Genomic DNA, 20,985 nt, shown 5'->3' with positions numbered 1-20,985 from the left:
AACCAACTAGCCCAGCAACGAATATTGTGAATCGTAAGCGCTGTACCACCGAGGGTAGACAGCCTCTGGAATAAACACGAAGAACAACGCTGCGGGGCTTCGAACCCGCGACCTCGCGTTAAGCGACGGGACTCCCATGAGGGCTGTTCCGATCCCGCTAAACGCATGGCGTGGCTGACAGGTATATAAGGAGTCTGGCCCTTTTTGAGCGGCGAATCGTGCTTCGGTAGCCGCGGAAGACTGCGTGTCGCTGCGAGCTTTTAAACGTGCCACGGCGGCAGCAGCACCTAAACGTGATCGTCGGTAGCGAGGTACGAGCGCGTCTGGGCAAAGAATGAACGTCGGCAGGTAACAACAACTACAAAAAACGCAGTAAGCAAAGAAAGAAAAAGCTGGAATGGGAGCATGCGAGAGCGGCTGTGCGAACGAGTATAACCTAAAGAAAGTAAAAGACAAAAAGGAAAACACGAGAGGGAGAGCTCGCTGTTCAGTTCGTTCGTGCCACCGTGCACGTCATGGCTCGTTAGCGGGTCGGCCACGCCCCCTTGCCACGCCCACGCACCTATGCGCAGGTAAGCACGCGCGCGCAACGCTTGGAGTGTGGGCACGCACGCACGCGTTAAGCGCGCGAAAGCGTGTGTGTGTGTGCGTGTGTGTTTGTGTGTGCGCGCAGCGCATGAAGAGTTCACAACAAGAGGCATGGCTGAGTTGGAGCGAGGTCGAAGTCGCCGATGTTTTAATTAGTCTCTAGAATTGCATTGAAACGTGCGGGATGACGGCGATTAAAGCTTTATTAGGGAAGAAAATCGGCACAAGAGCCGGTCATTGTATTAATATTGAACGAAGACAGGTTATTCTCAGCGAACGACTGCAACAAAATACATTAGCCGACAAAATATTTTAGTCCACATTATAGCGAACATTTCCCAGCATTAGTCAGCATTTATCCGAAGCTCGCGGACATTTGCGGTCGTGTAGGCATCTGTGGCCAAAATTAACACTGCCAATGATATAGCCGTGTCTAGCCAACATTGGCCGGCTCTAACCGGCTCGTACGCAGCCTACCTCCCTGTATGCATGCCCTTATTAAACAGCAGCAAATTCGTCTGGCGGATCGCGACTGCGGACGAAAAGACGCGTACAACAACAATTTACGGCGAACCGATTAGCTCGACTAATTCGTCGAAAAAAATGAACATGGCGTAAAAGTAGACATGAAGATGTATGATTTTCCAGACATGGCAGAATTACGTGAACAATTTTGTCTCAAAGACGACGCCACTTGCACGAGAAACGAACGTCATACCATTTTTTTTGTATTTTCGAAACAACGGGGTTTCTTATGTGCTAAAGGATTTTATTTGAGACCGCAGTTGATGAGGTGATCTGCGTCATGCGCAAGAGAAACACCGGGATATCTGAGTGTACAGGAAGGAGGGAAATAAACGCGAATAGCGCGGCGCGCTGTTTCCATCACGTTCAGACCTTGATGGCAATAAAAAGATGCTAGAATGGTTATTGATTCTATTGTGGGTGACTATAGTAGCTTCTTTATTACCATCCAGGCTACAACCGCTTGAAACGGAATGTAGATGCCGCTCTGTTCGCGTTTCTTTCCATCCCCACTGTACGTCTTTATTCGCTCAATATAGTCTATAATGACCATATATAAATTCACTCTAGCGATACTATTCAATATACAAGACCCACGGTAGTCACAGCGCTACGCTTGCTTCCATTTTCGCAGTATTGGAGGGGCCCTGAATTTTTCTTTTTTCTAAGACTGCAGGGTCCTCTCAAAGAATAAGAAGGAGACAAATGAAGAAACAGAATCGCTTAAGCCATTCACACACGCGTCGTAAGTAAAGAAACATCGTCGCCCAAACGAACGAAAACACGGCATTCCCCGTATTTCTGAATATCTATGTGCAGACAACGTCACATACGCGTATAGCGTACGATGCGTAGTATGTCTGCGTGGAGTGTAATCCAAGAATGGGAGTGTTTTCAAAAAGGAAATGGACCGTGCTGAGTTTAGGGAGTGCCGTATACCAGGCCTTGCACGTGGGTTCGGCGATGCATTTTATTTCGGTGCAAGGTGAGGTCGAGGTGTTATCCTGCAGTCCCTCTGGGATGTACGTAGACGTAACTTGATCCTTCTTTAAATTCCGTGACCCCCTGCCCAATGCTCAGCCGCGGTTCAATAGAGCGGGGGTTGTTGCCCAACCCATATTTATTGAGGTTTGTCAGCCTGTCCTTGGGAGTAGTTGTAAAGACTGATACGTTATTTTTTTATGTTATTGGCAAGGGAGCAAGAAAAAAGGTGAGGGAAGTACATCTACTCTATACATTAATCCTCTACGTCGACAGTTTTTCTTTTCGGTTATCGTACCCAAAATCTGCGTCCAGGTGCTAGCAGAAAGCGATTGAGATGTACAGCATGGGACACTCCTAAAGAGAACACTCACTCGCTGCCAGATTGTGGTTTTAGTTGTTGAATAAGAGGCACGTGTTGTTGTGTTCCTTCCTTCGTATACGTTCGAGCTTTCGGGCCGCGGATGGGTATCTTATTTGATATTTTCGATGACTCGAGGATTTTTGCGCGTTTGAATTGAGCTACTAACTTATTATTTTCCCGGACTGTATCGGTTTTCATGTGCGTTAGAAAAACAAAATGGTGGGAGGTGTGTTACAATTTCGTTAGTTGCGAGCGTTGATGACTGGTAATATTGCGGTGTGCTGTAAAAAGTGAAAAAAAAAGATCGTTGCTTGTCTGTGCCTCAAGTACACTCTTTCCAAGTGCTAGTAGAAGTACTAGTTAAAGCCAGGAAACTAGTACGGAAGATCTGGTTTCCTGGATATATGGCACTTTACGCAGGATCTGGGTAATAGTGCATAGGAAAGAGGCTTAAACCGATCGCAAACGCAAGAATGACCATCGTGAAATAACGGTTTAATTTTTTTTAAAAAACCTACCCTCGTCAGCAAAACGACGAGTAGGGCACTTATTGGAATGCAATCATATCGTAATTATATTTCTACACGTGCTAGTATACACTCTCTTGGTATATTTACCCGCAGTATATAGTCGTTGCGTGAACTCTGGCTTGATGACAGTCGAGATTAATTTCTGAAATCTTGCCAATTTGTCGTGGGCACCAAGATGTCCACCCAAAGCGTCGCACCAAAATGATACACATAAGCAATTTGTCATATTTATACATTAAGAAATACGTTGTAGTCGCTCAACTTTGTATGTTCAGAATGTGTCTGGTATTTATCGTCTCTTCTATCCTTTGTCGTTTGCAGACGATGACGACGCCTTTGTACCCAAGGATGCCGTCCTCAAAGCGTCGCCGACGCGCGAGGGTGAGTCCCCATTGTTTTCTTCCTCGCAGTAAGATTAGGTCTAACAGCTAGGCCTAACACCTAGGCCTAACTTGAACTCATCTCGCACATAATCCACAGGATAAGAGGGGCGATATTGGCGCGATTAAGCACCTTGGCCAAAGTTGGTCCTGAAGCTATAGACCTTTTCTTTTTAGCTTCTCTTTTGGGTCGTACCGTGCGGGTGGCGGCGAGGTTCAATGGCGCGTAAAATAAATAAATAACTAAATAAATAAATAAATAAATAAATAAATAAATAAATAATAATAATGAATTAATTAATTAACTTGAAAATATAATACGCGTAAAAGTAATAGCCGGAACTATAAATGTTGCACTTCGTAGACAGTATACATAAAGGCAAACGCTCTTCCAACGTAAATACAGCCGGTACAACTTTGGTAGCGTTTTTCTTCTTTTTACGTTGTATTTTGTCGTCAAGGCTTTCTTAAAGCACATTTCAACATTGTCTAAAGGTATGTGCCGAATTGCTCGCGTTTGTAACAGGGGAAAAAAGCAGCGCGAAATTTTGACAGGACAGAAGATGACAGCGCTGTTGTCGTGCCTTCTTCGTCTTGCGTCCTGTAAGAATTTCGCGCTGTTTTTTCCCTACTTACAAGCATGAACCAACTGGCCCAAACCTCAACCCTAGCATGCCCTCGGTTGTCGCTCAGAATAGCTTGTTGTTTTGTTTGTTTTCCGCTTTTACATACCTCTGCAATACGGGTGCTGCCTTTTTGTTTTGTAGCGTCAACGTTCTTTTGTTTTCTTTTTTTTGCGATGTTGCCTTTCGCCATAAATACTCGCATCCCGTTGCTATCTTTGCATTTCCGCAGACATTTGTATCTACTTGCGTCCTTCCTCTTCTCCCCCCCCCCCATCCCCCTTCTTTCTAATGGCCAAGACGGGGGGACACTGCGTGGTCGCTGGACATCTGACCGCTTGACCGGACAGTGCCTTTCTCCATCCCCTCTGAGCGACCCTCTAAGTGCAAAATGCTCCTCATGCGCGGCATTTCTTCGCGTACTTTTTTTTTTTTTTTGTGACCTCTCTGTGGTGGAATTCGAGTGCTCTTTATGTTACCGTTTTCGTTGTCGGCTCTTCTCGGCCAGGCCCGGAGCGTCTGGAGAATGGCATGTGAGACAACGCTATACATTCGGAGCGCTATGGACAACACGCTTGTTCGGGAGTTCGGGTGATGAATGAATGAATGAGTCAATTAACAATAATTCATTTCGTACATGTGAATGTGAGGAGATAAATATATGGTTGTTTCGTTCCCCGTGGACGATAGTTCTTACAGCCATGGCGGGGTCGTATACGGAGCCCCATTAGGGGAACCAGGTCAGGAGATCACGTGGTGTTATCACCTGCCCATATATTTATGGCGGCAAACCGACCTTATGGTGGTCACTGAGAACACACACTAAGGAACAAATCTTGTGGACACTACCGAGAATTGACCCACGGATACTCCTTCATACCTCCCTCTCGTCGTCAACCCCCCTCTCTTTCCTTTTAATGCCCCCCCCCTCCCTGGGAGGGAGGGGGAGCATGGAAGGGGGTGGGGCAAGGTGAGAACGCGGGGGGACCTCTAGCGGCCGCTACATGAACTACAGGCATGCTAGGTGGGGGTCATAAGAGTTGGGGGGGGGGGGGGTCGAAGGTGAGGGTTCATTGCAGTGGGAGTGGCGGTGTTTGAAAGGTGCGTGGTCATCCGGGGGGGGGATGGGGGTGCGGGGGGGGGGGGGCTGGAGTGATAGGCTCACATTTTATCTAGCGCTGCCCCTCCTGCTCCGTTACTCTTCTTTAGCCCAGAGCGCGGGAGCCACCTGGGCTCGCAAATTTCGCCGCGACGGTTCGCAAGAACCGTGAGCAGATTCGAGAAGCAAAAGAAAGAAGGAAATAAGAAACCAAAGAAAGAAAGAAAGAAAGAAAGAAAGAAAGAAAGAAAGAAAGAAAGAAAGAAAGAAAGAGTAGAAATCTGTACTACGTCCAGATAAGTAAGTCTCTGTCTGGTGGGGCCCGCTGCCGCGTCTGGTGCTGCCCGCTGTGTGATGTAAGGGAACTTACGGTCAGTGTGCGTACTGGACCTACAAATCGTCTGGCGGAGAAAGGAAATCGCATCCCGCATGCGACCCCTCAGACGAGCACACGTGTTTATGTGCGCGCGTGTGGCTGCTCGTTTAATAGCCTATCCTCAGGGTATCGCTGCGAAAATGCGTGCTCTATAGAGTTACTGTATATGACAGCTAAAGGAACCAAACGCAGTAACTCTAGCGTGCGGTTGGCGAGAAAGCAGAGGAAATAGGACGACAAGATCCTCTAGGACAACTTCGCGCTCGACGTTTACTGTAAAAAAAAAAATATCTGTAAATGTCCAAAAATATCTGTCTTCGGTAACTCAACAGTACAGCGTTTAATTGAAGGGCCGAAGTGCTTGTGTTTCTACTGAGTCTTTGTTGCACTCAGTAGAATGCGTATGGTATGGTATGGAAAAACTTTATTTAGGTCCGTCGGGGCGTGAACTAGCACGTAGCGGGCCGCTCCCACGTCGGGACAGATAGGCCTAACCTGTCCGCCACGTCGTGGGCCCGTTGGACTGCCCATAGCTGCGTCCTGAAATCCGTACTGCGTAGCGCAGCATCCCACTTTGACGATGTAACGTTTTGAACCCGTAACGCAGGGCACCGCCAGAGCATATGATCTAAGCTGGCAAAGTCTGAGCAAAGCGCGCACGTGTTTGACGTCTGAATTTCTGGGTAAATTTTGTGCAAGAGTGCGGGACTGGGATATGCGCCGACCTGCAGGAGTCTGAGCGTCAATGCCTGAGGCCTGTTCAGTTTACTGTGCGGTGGCGGATACTTTCGCCTCCTCAGATAAAAGTTCTTGCAAAGTTCATTGTACGTCGTTGGGGGATCTTTGTTGTCAACAACCTCATCGTCATGCCGTTCAGTAGCTACGCGGTCGACGACTCCTCGCGCAGCTCTATGGGCCTTCTCGTTGAGGTTGGACGGAGCGCCCTTGATCTGTCCCATGTGAGCTGGGAACCAGACGATTGTGTGTTGTTGTACCTCCTTATTTCGCAGGATCCGCAAGGCTGATTCTGAGATGGTGCCCCTACCGAATGCTCGAACTGCTGATCTCGAGTCACTATATATTGTTGTTCTCCCGTCGTCTAGCAGGGCCAAGGCTATTGCGACCTGTTCGGCAACCTCAGCCGTTGTGGTCCGGACCGACGAGGAGTTTGTAATAATGCCATCTTGATCAACAGTGACTGCAACGAATGCTTTTCCGTTTGGGTACCGTGCAGCGTCAACGAAACAGCAACTCCGGGCATGTGCATGGGCACTCTCCAGGAGGGCTTTAGCCCTAGCCCGTCGTCTGCCTACATTGTATTCAGGGTGAACATTCCGAGGTATGGGTGCCACGGTAATACGCTCTCTTTGTTCTCGAGGAACGCTGCAGTAGCGGGTATCGGTTTCTGTCGGGTGAACTCCAAGCTCTTTCAGGATGTTTCTCCCGGCACTGGTGGTAGAAAGTCTCGTGAACTGCGCCCTCTCTTGTGACTCAGCTATCTCTTCCAGCGTGTTGTGCACGCCGAGGTGAAGCAGCCTCTCCGAGCACGTATACATGGGAAGCCCGAGGGCTCTCTTCACCGCTTTTCTTATCAACGTGTTCAATTTGTCCCGCTCCGACCTCTGCCAGTTGTGCATTGCCGCTACGTAGGTGACGTGACACATCACGAAAGCATGCACCAACCTGATGAGGTTGTCCTCGCATAGTCCTTGCTGCCGGTTAGCAACCCTTCTTATCAACCTCAGGGCGTTGTCTGTTTTCCTTGTAAGCTTCAGTACAGTCTGGTTATTTGAACCGTTTGACTCAATCATCATACCCAGAACGCGGAGGGTGTCCACCCTGGGAATGATACCACCCTCACTTGTCCTTAGAGTGATGTCGATGTCCTCTACAGGCCTCCAACCTTTCGGTTTGGGGCCCCTGCGCTTGGGGCTGTAAAGTAGCAGCTCTGATTTCCGCGGTGAGCATCGGAGTCCAGTAGGTCTGAGGTAGCTTTCTGTGACCTCGATGGCATCTTGAAGCGCAGTTTCCAAATGGCCATCGCTGCCCCCGGTGCACCATTTGGTGACGTCGTCTGCATATATAGTATGATTAATGCCGTCGACCTCCGAGAGTTTTTTGGACAGACCAATCATGGCGAGGTTAAAGAGGGTCGGGGATATGACCGACCCCTGTGGCGTACCTTTAGAACCAAGTTTAACGGAGTCTGAAACGAGGTCTCCCACTTTGAGGGTGGCTTCTCTGCCCGCCAAAAAGGATCTCGTGTAGTCATAAAAGTTCTTGCCCAGACCAAGGCTCGAGATCGTTCCCAAAACATAGGAGTGTAGGATGTTGTCGAAAGCCTTCTCCAAGTCAAGGCCAAGAATGGCTCTCGTGTCCCTCGTGTTGCGATCAATGATCTGATTCTTGATTAGCTTCATGGCATCTTGAGTAGAAAGCCCAGGTCTGAAGCCTATCATGTGGTGGGGATAGACGTCATTGTCTTCCAAGTATCGGGAGAGCCTGTTCAGGATTGCGTGCTCGGCTACCTTGCCCACACACGAAGTGAGCGAGATGGGCCTAAGATTGTCGAGACTGGGTGGCTTTCCAGGCTTGGGAATAAGGATGACGGTGGCCTTCTTCCATAGTGCTGGAACATTTCCGTTGCTCCATGACATGTTGATGAACTCAGTGAGGTGCTCTATTGATTTGTCATCCAGGTTCCTTAGGGCCTTGTTAGTGATCTTGTCTGGACCGGGTGCCGATTTGCCATTTAGGTCGTGTAGGGCTTGCCTGACTTCTTCAACTCCAAACTCTGCGTCCAACTCTGGGTTCTCAACGCCCTCATAATCCTTGAGGGGACGATCATCCATCGGGCTGGAATCCACCTGTAGGTACTTGCTCACAAGCGTCTGTATAACTTCATCGTCCGTGGATTCCTGTCTGGCTGCGTGCAAAATGCGTCCCAGCGTGCTTCGTTGATTCGACTTGGTATTTGTCTCATCTAGCAAGTGCTTGAGGAGGTTCCAGGGCCCGGCACGGCGCATTTGACCATCGATGGAATTACAGACATCGTCCCACTGCTGCCTGGAAAGGACCTTGCAATGCTCCTCTATTGTTTTGTTGACTTCGGCAATCTTCTTGCGAAGCCTTCTGTTGAGACGCTGCCCCTTCCATCTGGACAGAAGGGACCTCTTGGCCTCGATCAGATGTGCTAGTCTGCTATCCATCTTCTCGACCGGGAGGTCCGTGCTAACTTCCTTGGTGGCAGCCTTGACATCTCGTGCAATCTGGTCGGTCCAGCGTTCGAGATCGGGCTTCTCCTCGTCTTCCACATAATCCTCCCTAATCTTGCGAAATTTGTCCCAATCGGTGACCATAAACTTGCGCAGTTTTCTCTGCTCTACCTGCAAGGTCGTGGCCAGGATGTAGTGGTCACTACCCAGGTCTATGTTGAGGTTGACCCACTTAGCTGCCGCCGCTCCTCTGACGAAGGTCAAGTCAGGAGTAGTGTCCCTGCTAGCCGACGTACCACATCTAGTGGGGAATGACGGGTCGGTGAGAAGCATCAGGTCCCGGTTGAGCGCCTCTCTCCAGAGATCCTCCCCCTTGTGTGTATCATATGGATAGCCCCAGGTGTGATAGGGAGCATTAAAGTCGCCAGCAATGACCAGCGGGGAGTCTCTGGCGAGCTGTGATGCCCTGGAGACGAGGGTCTTAAAGCGCTGCCTCAAGTCTTTTGGGCTGCTGTAGACATTCAAGATGAAGATGCTCCCCCTACTCACGGGTCCAGGAATGATTTCTATCATTATGTATTCGATTTTACTTGAAGCCACTTGCAGGTCGTGGGTGATATGTGTCAGCCTCTTGCTTATCAAGACACCGACGCCTCTTCCTTTATCGTGCTTTGCAACAGATCGGTAGCCAGGTAGACCTACACTTTCGGTTAGTGTTTCTTGCAGGAGTACCACGTGTGGTTTCTCCTCTTGTGTGCGAATAAATTGCTGCAAGGGGGACCTCTTGTGGAGAAACCCCCTGCAGTTCCATTGCCATATTCTAAAACAATTAGTTTGCTTGGCCATCCTGTGGCTGTTGCTGAATTGGTTCACTGACCATCTCGAAAGCCCTCACGTTCTCACCGGCTGAGGCCATTGCCTGGAGCGGCCGCGGGCCCATTGCCACATTTTCTAGAAACGATTCTATTTTGCAAAAGCGCTGATGGTACCTCTCTTCCATGGTTAGCATGCTGCACTGTAGGTGGGAGACCGTTTCATTCATCTGCTTCACGCTCTCGCTCAGAGAAGAGAGCATCTCGCGAATCTCTGACTTTGCTCTGCTCGCCATTGTCTCCTGCTCTCCACCAATGGCCCTCTTTTTGGCGGGCCTCTCCGCGTCACAGGCGGCCACCACGGGTATCTCCGTCGGTACCGACTCAGCTATTTGCTTGTCTGCCAAGCTAGAGAGCTCTCCCTTGCCTCTCCTAATCTCGGCCATTTCTGCCATGAGTTTTGCTATCGTATTCCTCATCATCTCGTTTTCGCGTTCTAATTGCGCAAGCCTGTCGTTTTCATGCTCTGGCGGCAAACCCTGCGTTACCTGTTTTCCGGTGACGTCTCCACGGACACGATCAGCCCAAGTCGGCTGGAACTTGACTCGCAGTCCTCCTCCGCCTCGGTGACATTGGTAGCTGGAACGCCCCCTGGCCGTGGACGAGGAACTGGAGCGCCCTGTGGACCGGGAGCGCCCTGTCGACCGAGAGCGCCCTGTCGACCGGGAACGCCGTCTGCACCTGGAGCGTCCTCTGTGCCCTTGTGTCGAAAGCTGCTGAGTCTGCTTGCTGTCACCGCTGCCAGATGGTGGGGTCGAGTCTCGGTTTCTGGAGGCTTCTGCCGTCCTTTCCCATCTTCTTCTCCTTACCACGTACGGGATCTGGTACCGGTGTCTGCACACTTTGGCTGCTGTCATGTGCGCACCATCGCACAGCTTGCACTTGGGAATACATTGATGCTGCTCGTCCGGGTTCGGTGCGCTGCATCCCCTACAAATAGTTTCGTTCGGGGTGGGGCACACATCGGCCCGATGTCCCAATCTGCCACATGCATAGCAGTTGTCCACTTGTTTTCGATACAAACAGCACCTCACCAACACTGGTCCGTAGCGCACAAAGTTCGGAACTTTCCAGCCGTCGAATGCCACAATAACTGAGCCCGTGTTCTTGATCCTTTTCGCCGCCAGAGCCAGCGGATTTCTGGCATTGATGATGTTCCTCTCCAACTCCTCAGGGCTGTCGCTCAGGGTGATGCCTCTAATCACCCCCTTACAAGTACAGTGCGGCGCCGCTTCGTAGGCACTGACCTCGTGTTCTTTTCCCATCACCACGATCGACTTGATTCTAGTGTATCTTGCTGCATTGTCCCTGTCTGGCGTGCTAACCACGATTATGCTTTGCTGCAAGTTCGGGCAGATGACATCTGCTCCAGCATGGGCTTCAGTGACTCCTGCTGCTGCCATGATTGCTCTGCCTACGTTCGTTGCACCAACCTTGGACACATCCAAGCCTCCCCTTGGCCTTATTATGATCTTAGCGTCGTCTTTAGGGAGCGGGGGCATGCGTCCTGCCTTGATCACTCTTTTCTTATTCCACTCTCCATTCTGCCGATGCCCGGCAGATGTACTGGCGCTAGGTCTAACATCTTCCTTCTTCGATTCGACGGTACTTGCTGCTCTTCTCGACGAACGCCTGGCAACGGCCGTCTGCCAGCCCAGATCTTCCGAAAACATTTCGGGGAGCAATTCCTCCCCTTCCACGGAAACTTCCATGTTCGTTTAGAAAAGTAGGTGGGTACGGCGCTCGGATGCCGCGCCCGGGGTGAGGCTAGCTCTCGGCAGCGCGATCCGGGCGAAATACACTTGGAAAAACGAAAAGTCCACCCATCAGCCAAACTTGGTATCGGTGTTGTCCTCTCGTCTTTAGGCGTCTTTTGGTACCAAAATCCACTCGGAAAATCTCGAAAATCCAGACGAAAACATTCTAGAAAGCGGCCGATGTTTGCAGAACTGTCCTAATCAGCAGGAGATAAACATTGACGTAGTCTTTCGATGACTTACAGCAGCCGCACGAGAAAGTCTATCTATGCCCGCTTAAAAAAAATCTATTCCTCATGCTCTGTCGCATTCCAACGCGCATTATAATGAATAAAATACAAAGAAAATGGAAGCACTTCATTATAATTCGAAAAGTTATCACTTTTTAAGCGCGCGGCGGACAGAAACTGTGTAACCTTTTACGCAAGTAGTTACAGCGCCAATGTTTTGTGTCTCTTCATTTTCGGTCGCGTTTAATATAATGTATTTCGGCCTGCAATTAAATATCAGGCATTACTTCTCTATAAAGGAAGGGGACAGCCTTTTCCTCAGCGCAGCCACGTTAACTTAGAACTAAGTTTCGGTGTAGGCCACTTGCTGATTCATGATAAGGAAAGATCACCGCAAAAAACACATGGGACACCGAAAGACACAACACGCTTCGTGCTGTCTCTCTCTCTCTGTCCCGTGTGATTTTGCGGTTACTTTTACTAATCATAGCCACTGCATCCAGTCGCCGAAAGAGCGTTTGGAAGAGGACTGAGAAAGAAATGAAACGTGAAAAAAAAAAATAAAAGACGGGAAGAGGAGAGCCATGCCATGGGTGGTTTAATCTTCGCGGGCTAAATGGAGCTAAACGAGTGAAAGCCGACCGCTCGTTGTCGTCAAGCGGATGAAATACGTCGCGGACAGCCGGCTAGCCTGGTCTCCATCTCCGGCTGAACTAAAGTGAAAAGGCCTTGAGGCCGGACAGCGAGCCCTGCCGCCGCGCTGGCCCGCGCTGCTCGCTGCCGCCGTAGTTGCGTGCATTGTTGCCGAAGCTTAGAGGCCATGCCGACCCGTTGTCAAGCTGTATAAAAGACGTCGTTTCTGGAACTGGGCGTGTTTTAAAGCGGAGTTGCTAAGCATTTCCTTATGCCGTGCAGAGCCGACAGAAAACCATCATCATCATGAACCGGCACGCCCTCTCTTCATCCTCTTCTTCCTCTTCTGCTTGGCTCCCGGAACACGTTCGCCGATTTGTCCGGCGTGGGATGCAATAACTCTGTGATGAGCGAGAGAAAGAGTACAAAGAGAGAGAAAGGAAGAAAGAGAGAAAGAAAGGGAAGAGGGAGATAGAGCAAATACATGAATGTTAACCATTTAAGAATGACCGGTATACTACCCTGCACAAGGGTGAGGGATGGGGGAGTTTGATATTTTGAGCTGTAAAGAGAGTGAGATGGAAAGAGAGAGCACGTACACGATGTGAATGTCAGTTTCTTTTGTACGGTATGCGACGTCACTCGTTAATCGGGGTAAACACAATTAGTCTATAGCCTTGTGCGCTACAGTGCGAGCACGGGTTTATCGAGAATTTCGACTTTGGAGGGTTGCTATCAGAACGGAAGAGTGTGAATGAGTGTCTGTCTGTAAGAAGGGAGGGTGGTGAGTTGGTTTGGAGTAATATTTTTTTTTTCTTTTTTTTTGAAAAGGGGGGGGGGGGGGGTACCAGGTGATGGCAACATCCTGGGGATGCTAGGGGTGTGTTGGAGAGGGGAGGGGTGTACTCCGTAGTCCTTGTGGGTGTTCGCCAGTAATATGGACGCATTCAGTCAGTACAAACTAGCCCCGCTAAATGTATTAACAAGGGTGTATATATCCCTGAACGCAAGTCTGTCGTGTTCGTAGATTTCACAATGCCTTCGTCGATCCTAACTGCGACCACTTCCTAGAACGGCTTTCGCGCATGCGTCCTTCCCCTAGCGGAAAAGCCGCGAAACGCCTCTTGATCTCGGAGCCTGTTGTTCTGGCGATAACGGTTCTCCAGCCCTGCCTCCTACCAAAACGGCAGAGGGAAGCTCAAGAATATAGAAAAAACATATCCACGGAGTGAATGATGATGAGTGGGCGAAGCTGCGGAGGTTCATCGGTAAACCGTGAATCTTCCGTGAATTCTGCCCAGTACATCATCACCGACGTGAGATCGGGCGCGTTTATACTAAAGGTTCGATGAGTTATGACGACTTGCAGCTCACTTTAATTTTACATGTACGCTGTGAATTTTCATTCTTTAGAAAACCATTGCTTTAGAAAACATCTGGCGTCTTTCGGTAAGCAGCTGGCGTCTTTTCGTTTTGCTTTAGAAACATGTGGCGTTCTTTCGTTTTGCTTTTACAAAACATCTGGCGTCTTTCGTTGGTTTATTTCATCAATCAACGGCGTTTTGAACAAAATTTTTATTGTTTAATCACGCACAGGAGAAATCTCACCAGGCACTACCTTGGAGCTAAACAATGGCTGCTAATGGGAATGAGAGACAGAAGAAGTCGGGTTTTAGTTAACGCGCACGCTGCGAATTTTTTATTGTTCAACAACGCACAGGAAAAATCTCCCACCGGCACCACCTTGGAGGTCAAAGCGTAAGACTTGTTACGCACTACTACTACGACTACGACTACGAGGGACGAACGGGTGCCGCCTTAAGGAGCTTCGCCCCTAAAATGGCGGACTACGGTAATCAGTAGGCCGTAATGAGGGGATCGTATCCCTTGCTGACTCTAATCGAAGCCCGTGCCATGAAACTAACGCAGCACACCCTTCCCAACAGTCATGGTTTCAAGGCTACTACGGTGCACGGTACTTTTCCCGCCGAGAGGGGGTCTGAGTTTATATAACGAGCGTGTGGCCCGGGCGGAGGCCAGAGCGGAGAGAAGAACTTCAGCCCGAAGGGGGTCTCTCTGGCGTCACGACGGGCCGCCAAGTGGATTTGGGGCTGGCCGTTGTAAGCCGAGACGACGACGACCAAGTCCGCGCGCGCACCCGCGCTATGTGTGGCCGAGCATAGGGCTTCTTCTTCTTCGAAGGCACGAAGAAGAAGAAGAAGAAAAAGAAAAGCGTTAAGACAAACCAGCCAAATAAAGTGGCTTTGAGGAAGAGCCGTGCGCGAGCAAAAAAACTCAGAACAAAACAAAAGAATGAATGAGAGAAAGAATTGAAGCGGCTGAAGTGTTGAGAGAGCCCTGGTCTCTGGTTGACTCGGCCGTTAGCAGTTGGCGCTGCCCCGCTTGAGTTCCAGGAAGCCGAGGTCGCTTGCAGCGAGGGGAGTGGAGTGCGTGCGTGCGTGCGTGTGTGTGTGTGTGTGTGTGTGCGTGCGTGTGTGCGCGTGCGTGCGTGCTTGTGTGTGTGCGTGTGTGTGTGTGTGTGTGTGTGTGTGTGTGTGTGTGTGTGTGTGTGTGTGTGTTACGGGGGGGGGGGGGTAAGTGGCGTTGCTGCGTGCTGTCCGTCTCTACTCTAGCAAGGGCCATGCCATATGGGTGCCCGCTCGAGTCCATCCATATAAACTGCGGCGATATGCGTCACTTGCGCAGACTATGTGGCGCCTGCCGGCCTGCCATAACAGCCGAGTTGCAAGGCGGGAGGGCAACATGTGGCCGAGTTTGGTACGGGCGGCATGGTCTTGTCTTGTTTCTCATTCAACCAAATAATGTCGAATTCTGGAGGTTTTACATGCGCAAACTGCTTTTTTATGTAAGAAATAACATCCGATGTCACGCTGTATGCCTTGTAAAAACTGTGGCCCGAATTCACGTCAGGTAGACATAGCTTCACTTGACTCGAATTCGTTCGGTAAATGGACTGATTTTTTTTCTATTCTGTATACCGTACCCCGAGTTCTGGGTGTGCCGTGACTGTTTGGATAAATACAACCGTTCTTCGAAAAAATATGGAATCGTTAAGCTTAACTTTTTCCTCGCGCCTACTCCATATTTTATGTGTGGAGGAAAATGGACTAAAGTTTAATTGAACAGAAAATCACGATATGATTGTCAGTCATATTGTAGTGGGGGCATCGACATTAACGTAAGCCACCTGGTGTTCATTAACTTACGCGCAGATCACTTTGCTTTACGCACTCGCTTAAAGGTGGATCGACCCACCTTTCACCAAGCCATGATGTCACTTCACCATGTGACGTCACGTTATGTGACGTCCAGTAGCGCTGATAGTTGATCGAGTTAGTAAGGTTTTATGATTATGAAACGGCGCAAAGAAAGGAGACGAACTATGTGACGTCACAGTGACGTCATGATGACGTTACAGATATTGTCGATCTATGACGTCATGACGACGTCATGTGATGACGGTTTCGTGCATCACCCGTGTTCACGCCGCCGACGTGGGACGCCGGTCAATTTTCGCGTTTGATAATGCATCTAAAGACTTTGCCTTAACAATTTCAACAATTCTTTATCAGAACATCTGTATGTGTAATATATAATTTGTACGGAAGCGCTGTGCAAGTCACTCGCTAGCCAGCAACAGCGAGACCCCCCCCTCCCCCTCTTCCTCACCTTTACTCCTCGACTCCGGTCATTTGGCAGGCGACCAAAAGAAGAGAGGGCCAAGCCCTGGCGAACTTCCGAAGCGAAGGTGTGTACCTCACCCAGACCCCGCCTTGGATCGTCGCTCTTCGCGTCCGGGGATTTTTTTTCTTTATTTTATTTATTTTTTGCTGAGTGGTGGCGTGGAGCACCGTGGGTGGTGGGTCGGTTTGTGCATGTGTCGCAGCGCTGTCCCCGGGCGAGCGAGCTCCGCGCGTGGACCCTATTCAGGTCGAAGGCGCCTAGTCACGACGATGCACAACAAGCGAGTTGTTGTTGTCTCGAAAGTGATGCGACCCCGAGCGGTCGCAACCACGTTGTTTAACTGAGACCCCACTGTTTTCTTGAGGTGCTGGCTCGGGTCCATCCTCGCCATAGGCCTCGGCCAGCCAGCTAGCCGGGAGGTCCGGAACGAGAAAACGACAAACACACAAAGGAAAGCATCAGGGACCTTTCTGGCCATGGGGCACCCGAACTTAGCGTCGCTATTTATTAGTTCTGTGCGGAGTCGAGGTCCTGCTTCAGGAACGTGAGACCAATCGTTGTTTACTGGTATTTAAAGAAAGTAATTGACGCAATATACAGATTGTTTACAAGCTGCTGATACATTGTTTCAATGTGCCGTTAATTTCTTAACTGTCGTGGCTCTTGGGGCCGACAGGGTATATTTTTCTGGGAGGAGTCCAGCCATACATTATGGATATGTTCGTGTGTTTGTCTCTATGTGTTCGTGTAAATATACACATGCCAAATTAAGAAATTTGGGGTGATTTAACGTCATATGAGGACGTCATAGAATGACGTCATCTCGTGATGATGACATTTGCATCAGTCATATTGGCGCCGACGCCGCGGGACGCCCACGCCGCCGACGCTGGACGCCGGTCAATTTTAGCGTTTCACGAGGCATCTATGGCTTTCGCCTTAGTAAAGCTTCTCAAATTTCGCGGAGTTGAACGCCCCTAACCACCTTCCTGGCTGCGCCAGTGCTGCCGTCGAATATCGAGCCTGCGCTCGGGCCTCCGCTGCACGGAACTTCGCGCTGCGAGCTATACAGGGGAGTAGAGGCCACACACACACACGACCGGGCCGCGGCGGCGGCGGCGACATGCGTGTCGTCGCCCGCCCGCTGGCTGGCGGTGACCGTGGGTCCGTCGTCGTGGTTCGGCTGGCGCCCGGCGGCGAGCGAGGGGCCGGCGAAAAGGGAGCGAGGCGGCTATTTCGGCCCTCATCTCCGGTCGTGTGACGAACTTAGCCGCACCGTCGTGTCCTCGGTCGCCTCCTGTCCGCCCCCGGGTCGCGGGGCCGGTGGTGCGTGTGTGCCCGCGGCGTTGTTTTTTTTTGCGTCGCCCCGCGGGAGAACGACGCAAAAGGAAGCACGCTTACGCAGGTATACGGCTCGCAGTGTTCGGGACACGACCTATAAGCAGCTCTGTATGCACGTGTGTGCCGTATAGTTGGCCGCATTACTGTGGAACTGTTTTGATTAAGGAAACTGGTATTGGAAACCACCAAAAAAGAAAAAAAAAAAGAAAGGAAAACTCACAGGGTCTCTTAGGCATTAGCCTAAGACAACTCGAAGGGGAAAGCCTTCTCAAAAGAAGGAAGGAAATAATAATATCTGGGGTTTAACTTCCCAAAACCACGGTATGATTATGAGAGATGCCGTAGTGGAGGGCTCCGGAAATTTCGACCACCTTGGGTTCTTTAACGTGCACCTAAATCTAGGTACACGGGCCTCAAACATTTTCGCCTCCACCGAAAATGCAGCCGCCGCGGCCGCGATTCGATCCGCGACCTTCGGGTCAGCAGTCGAGCAATGTAACCACTAGACGACCGTGGCGGGGCAAGGAAGGAAATACGGAAGAAACAAGCGGAACGACAGGTAGGTTAGCCCGTTCTTAGACCGGCTGGCTACACTGTGCTAGGGGAACGGCTAAGGGGGATAAAAGATGATAGAAGAGAGACGTTACATTCTCAGAAGAATTTGTTGCTGGGCTAGTTGGTTCACATTGCTAAATAAACTTCAGAGCGCGAATTCGTTACGGGACATCGAACAGAGCACACAGCACATGACGAGCGCTTCTCCTGTGCTGTGTGCATTCCTCTATCTACTTCGCGTACCGAATTTACGCTCTGAAGTGTAGCTTTAGCGAAAGCCGTGTTTTTACATTTTACTGTTCCTCCGTGTGACTCCGCGCGGCCCGCAGCCGTTTTGTCGCACTGAGACGAAGTTCAGCAAAAGTTCAGCATTCACACTTCGCCACCTTGACCCTTTAAAAAAAAAAAAGGCTGACCAATTCAAATCGGCTCACAAGGTTCACAACGAGCCATTTTTTTTTATCCGAAACAAAAGCCGAAACACAGCAATAAACAAAGCCACAAGTGCGTATACGAAGCTTCAAACACGAAGACTAGGCAAATCCATGTTCTACCCGTCATTCTCAAGGTGGCTGAACGATCGCAGCGCCAGCGTTCCCTCTAGTAAATATTGTAGGAAAGCTCTACATATGATTTGGTGCGCGAAATGGCGCCGGAACGGGCCGAGCTAGAGCCGCACCGAGCGCAACCCGTTTCGCGTTTCCGCGCGCATAAATTCAGCGCCACCTGTCGCGAACAGAGCGAGACGCCGCTCGATCGCGATTCCGCCAGGATGCGCGTGTTAATAAGATGCGCGCTCGCTAATAACCATGAAATGATAGCACAATAATAAATAATATAACAATGGTAAGTAAGTGGCTCTATGAGTACGGCTAATGGCAGCTTTTACTGCGCTGACGGGAAGTCCACGCGGTAATTAGTGGGTCCTTTTAAGTGTACGCCGTTATACGACACGTGCCCAAGCCGATATCGACGGCAGCGCCTGTAGCAGTCGCTACCATGAACCAGGTGCAGCTACAGATGCTACGTTTTGGGAATTCACACGTGACGTTTGTCGCATAGGTCCTTTTTTTCTTTAACCCGCCGCCGGACGTGCTTGCTTTTACGTTTATTAATATGAAGTGATATTTTTCCTCACTGAAACGTTTTACTTCAGGCATAACAGCACTAACCGATTGTTAAACGCGCGAGACGGTCACTGAATGACTGTTAGCTTGGTACACTTAATAATCAGTTAGTATAATGAACCAATTAGCCCCTAGAGACATTCTAGTTATGTTTGAAAATTTGGTTGAAGCGCACCGAAAAAAACAAACTAAAAGAAGCAGACAGGACAGTCTGTGTCTTTCGGTGCGCTTCAACCAAATTTTCAAACATGAACGTTAACCAAATGACCCAACTTGCCATCTTGCTACATTCTCATTAACAAACGCACGAGACAAAAAAGAGAGGACCTTCAAGGAGCAGTTGGACTTAACACCCCTAAAGACTGCAACCATACAGAGTTGCCTAACGGGAGTTCAAACCTAAGGAAACGAGTGTTTTTCTATAACATTTTCATGGAAATTCCGCCTTTGTATAGATTGCGGGATCGAATTGCACAGACCTGAGCCGTGATCTGGCGCTGTCAAGCAGATGGCCATGCCGTGAACTTATGCAATGCCAATACTTTTGCCTATCTTTCAATGAGGAGTTTCAAAAATGGTGTTTCGAAGTTGACATTTGCTACCCAGAAACGAAAGATGTTTTGTACCCCACCCGCCTTCCCACCCCCACATTTCTTTTTTCACCTTCATGTGTTGCCTTTTTAAAAAAAATCTTTATCGCACACCTTGTCTGTGCTGTCCCCATACTTCGGGTACCCGCGACAATCTGCAAAAGTAGGCTGTCGTGTCTACTTTAACAAAATATCATGTTTAGCGCTAAGTACGGACCGAAACATCAACACCCTGAATTACAGAATGCGTTTAACACCTAAATACACCCCCTCCCCCCTTAAGCCAGCGCAATCAGTCTTCGAACTGGTCTTCTCTTTTTGTGCGTAATAAAGAGTGCACCACCACCGCCCGCTTAACAACTTACAAACGCATCTGCGAGAGAGCACTCACACTCTGGTGGCATATCATTTCACACCTCGGCGCGAAAAAATAGTCGCGTGGCGACGTGCCGGTAATAGGGGAACAGGAAAGTCGTACAAAAAAGAAACAAATACACAAACTAAGAAAAAACAAACAATGTAAAGGATGCATGAACAAATACACGCAACTGGCGGTGGGACACGGTGTAACAGCAGCGATTAGCGAAAGCGGCGGTGCGCGTAAAGCGGTCGCTTATGCGTTCGTCGCCTCTTTCCTCATCCCCTCCTCCTCCCCCTCCACCTCACCCCCTTCCGTTGTCCCTTTGCTCATTAGCGGAGGTCACCTGCGACCGACCCTATTTACAGACCACTAATTGGAGTATAACCACAGCGCCATCACACCTGCGCGAGCAAAGACCCACCACCACCTCCTGCGTAACGCTCGGACGGCCACCGTCCGCCATATTGCTTTGGCGACGCTCTTTCTTTTGTTATTTACACGTCTTTTTTTTTAGTTGCTTATAGCGACGGCCATGCGATGTTCCGCGCCATCTATCGTGGTCCCTGTCTTCCCGCTTTTTTTTTTCTCGTTTTAGCTTCTTTCTTTTGTGTTACCTTAACGGGTTTTGTGCGCTGGGAGCATCGCATCGCGAGCGCCCGAAGCGCCGCGTAGCGGACGACACACCCACTCACTTTTCCGGAGGGAGGTATAGGGCAGCACAAAACAACCCCTTTTGTCTCTGGCTTTATACTGTACACTATTACGCGGGTCTGATGATCCTCGTCATGCTTATCTGCAATGCATCGCTCTATTAAATGTCGAACGCACCAACCCGTCCTTCCCTTTTTTTTGTTTCGTTTATAGCGTGTTATTGTTGTGGGTAACGCTGCGGTTTCGGTGACGCTATCTGCCTTCGTTTTCGGTATGGATGCCATCCCACAACGGGCAACGTGTTGTATGCGTGTCATTATAAATGCTTTACCCGTTTATTCCAAGTATACGTATGATATAAGTACGCTTTAGTATTCTGTCACATGCATTGTACGCCTATCTACTCATCTTCAGCATTACTATCAGCCAGGCCCGTAGCCAGGGGGGTGGGGGCTATGCCCCCCCCCCCCCTCTCGAACTTT

The 20,985-nt window shown here is 49.8% G+C and overlaps 1 protein-coding gene across 1 annotated transcript in view; it reads left to right on the top strand.

Annotated features, from left to right (window-relative positions):
- Window positions 1-20,985, top strand: part of LOC119374311 (B-cell lymphoma/leukemia 11B) — a 581,879-nt gene that overhangs the window by 277,094 nt on the left and 283,800 nt on the right. The window contains exon 2 of the mRNA XM_037644386.2: window positions 3,310-3,369. Within this exon, the coding sequence (XP_037500314.1) occupies window positions 3,310-3,369 (60 nt within the window). The remainder of the gene's footprint in view (window positions 1-3,309; window positions 3,370-20,985) is intronic.

Source organism: Rhipicephalus sanguineus, chromosome 11 (genome assembly GCF_013339695.2).
Source record: "Rhipicephalus sanguineus isolate Rsan-2018 chromosome 11, BIME_Rsan_1.4, whole genome shotgun sequence".
Classification (NCBI taxonomy): Eukaryota; Metazoa; Arthropoda; class Arachnida; order Ixodida; family Ixodidae; genus Rhipicephalus; species Rhipicephalus sanguineus.
This window is presented reverse-complemented; position numbering and strand designations above follow the sequence as displayed.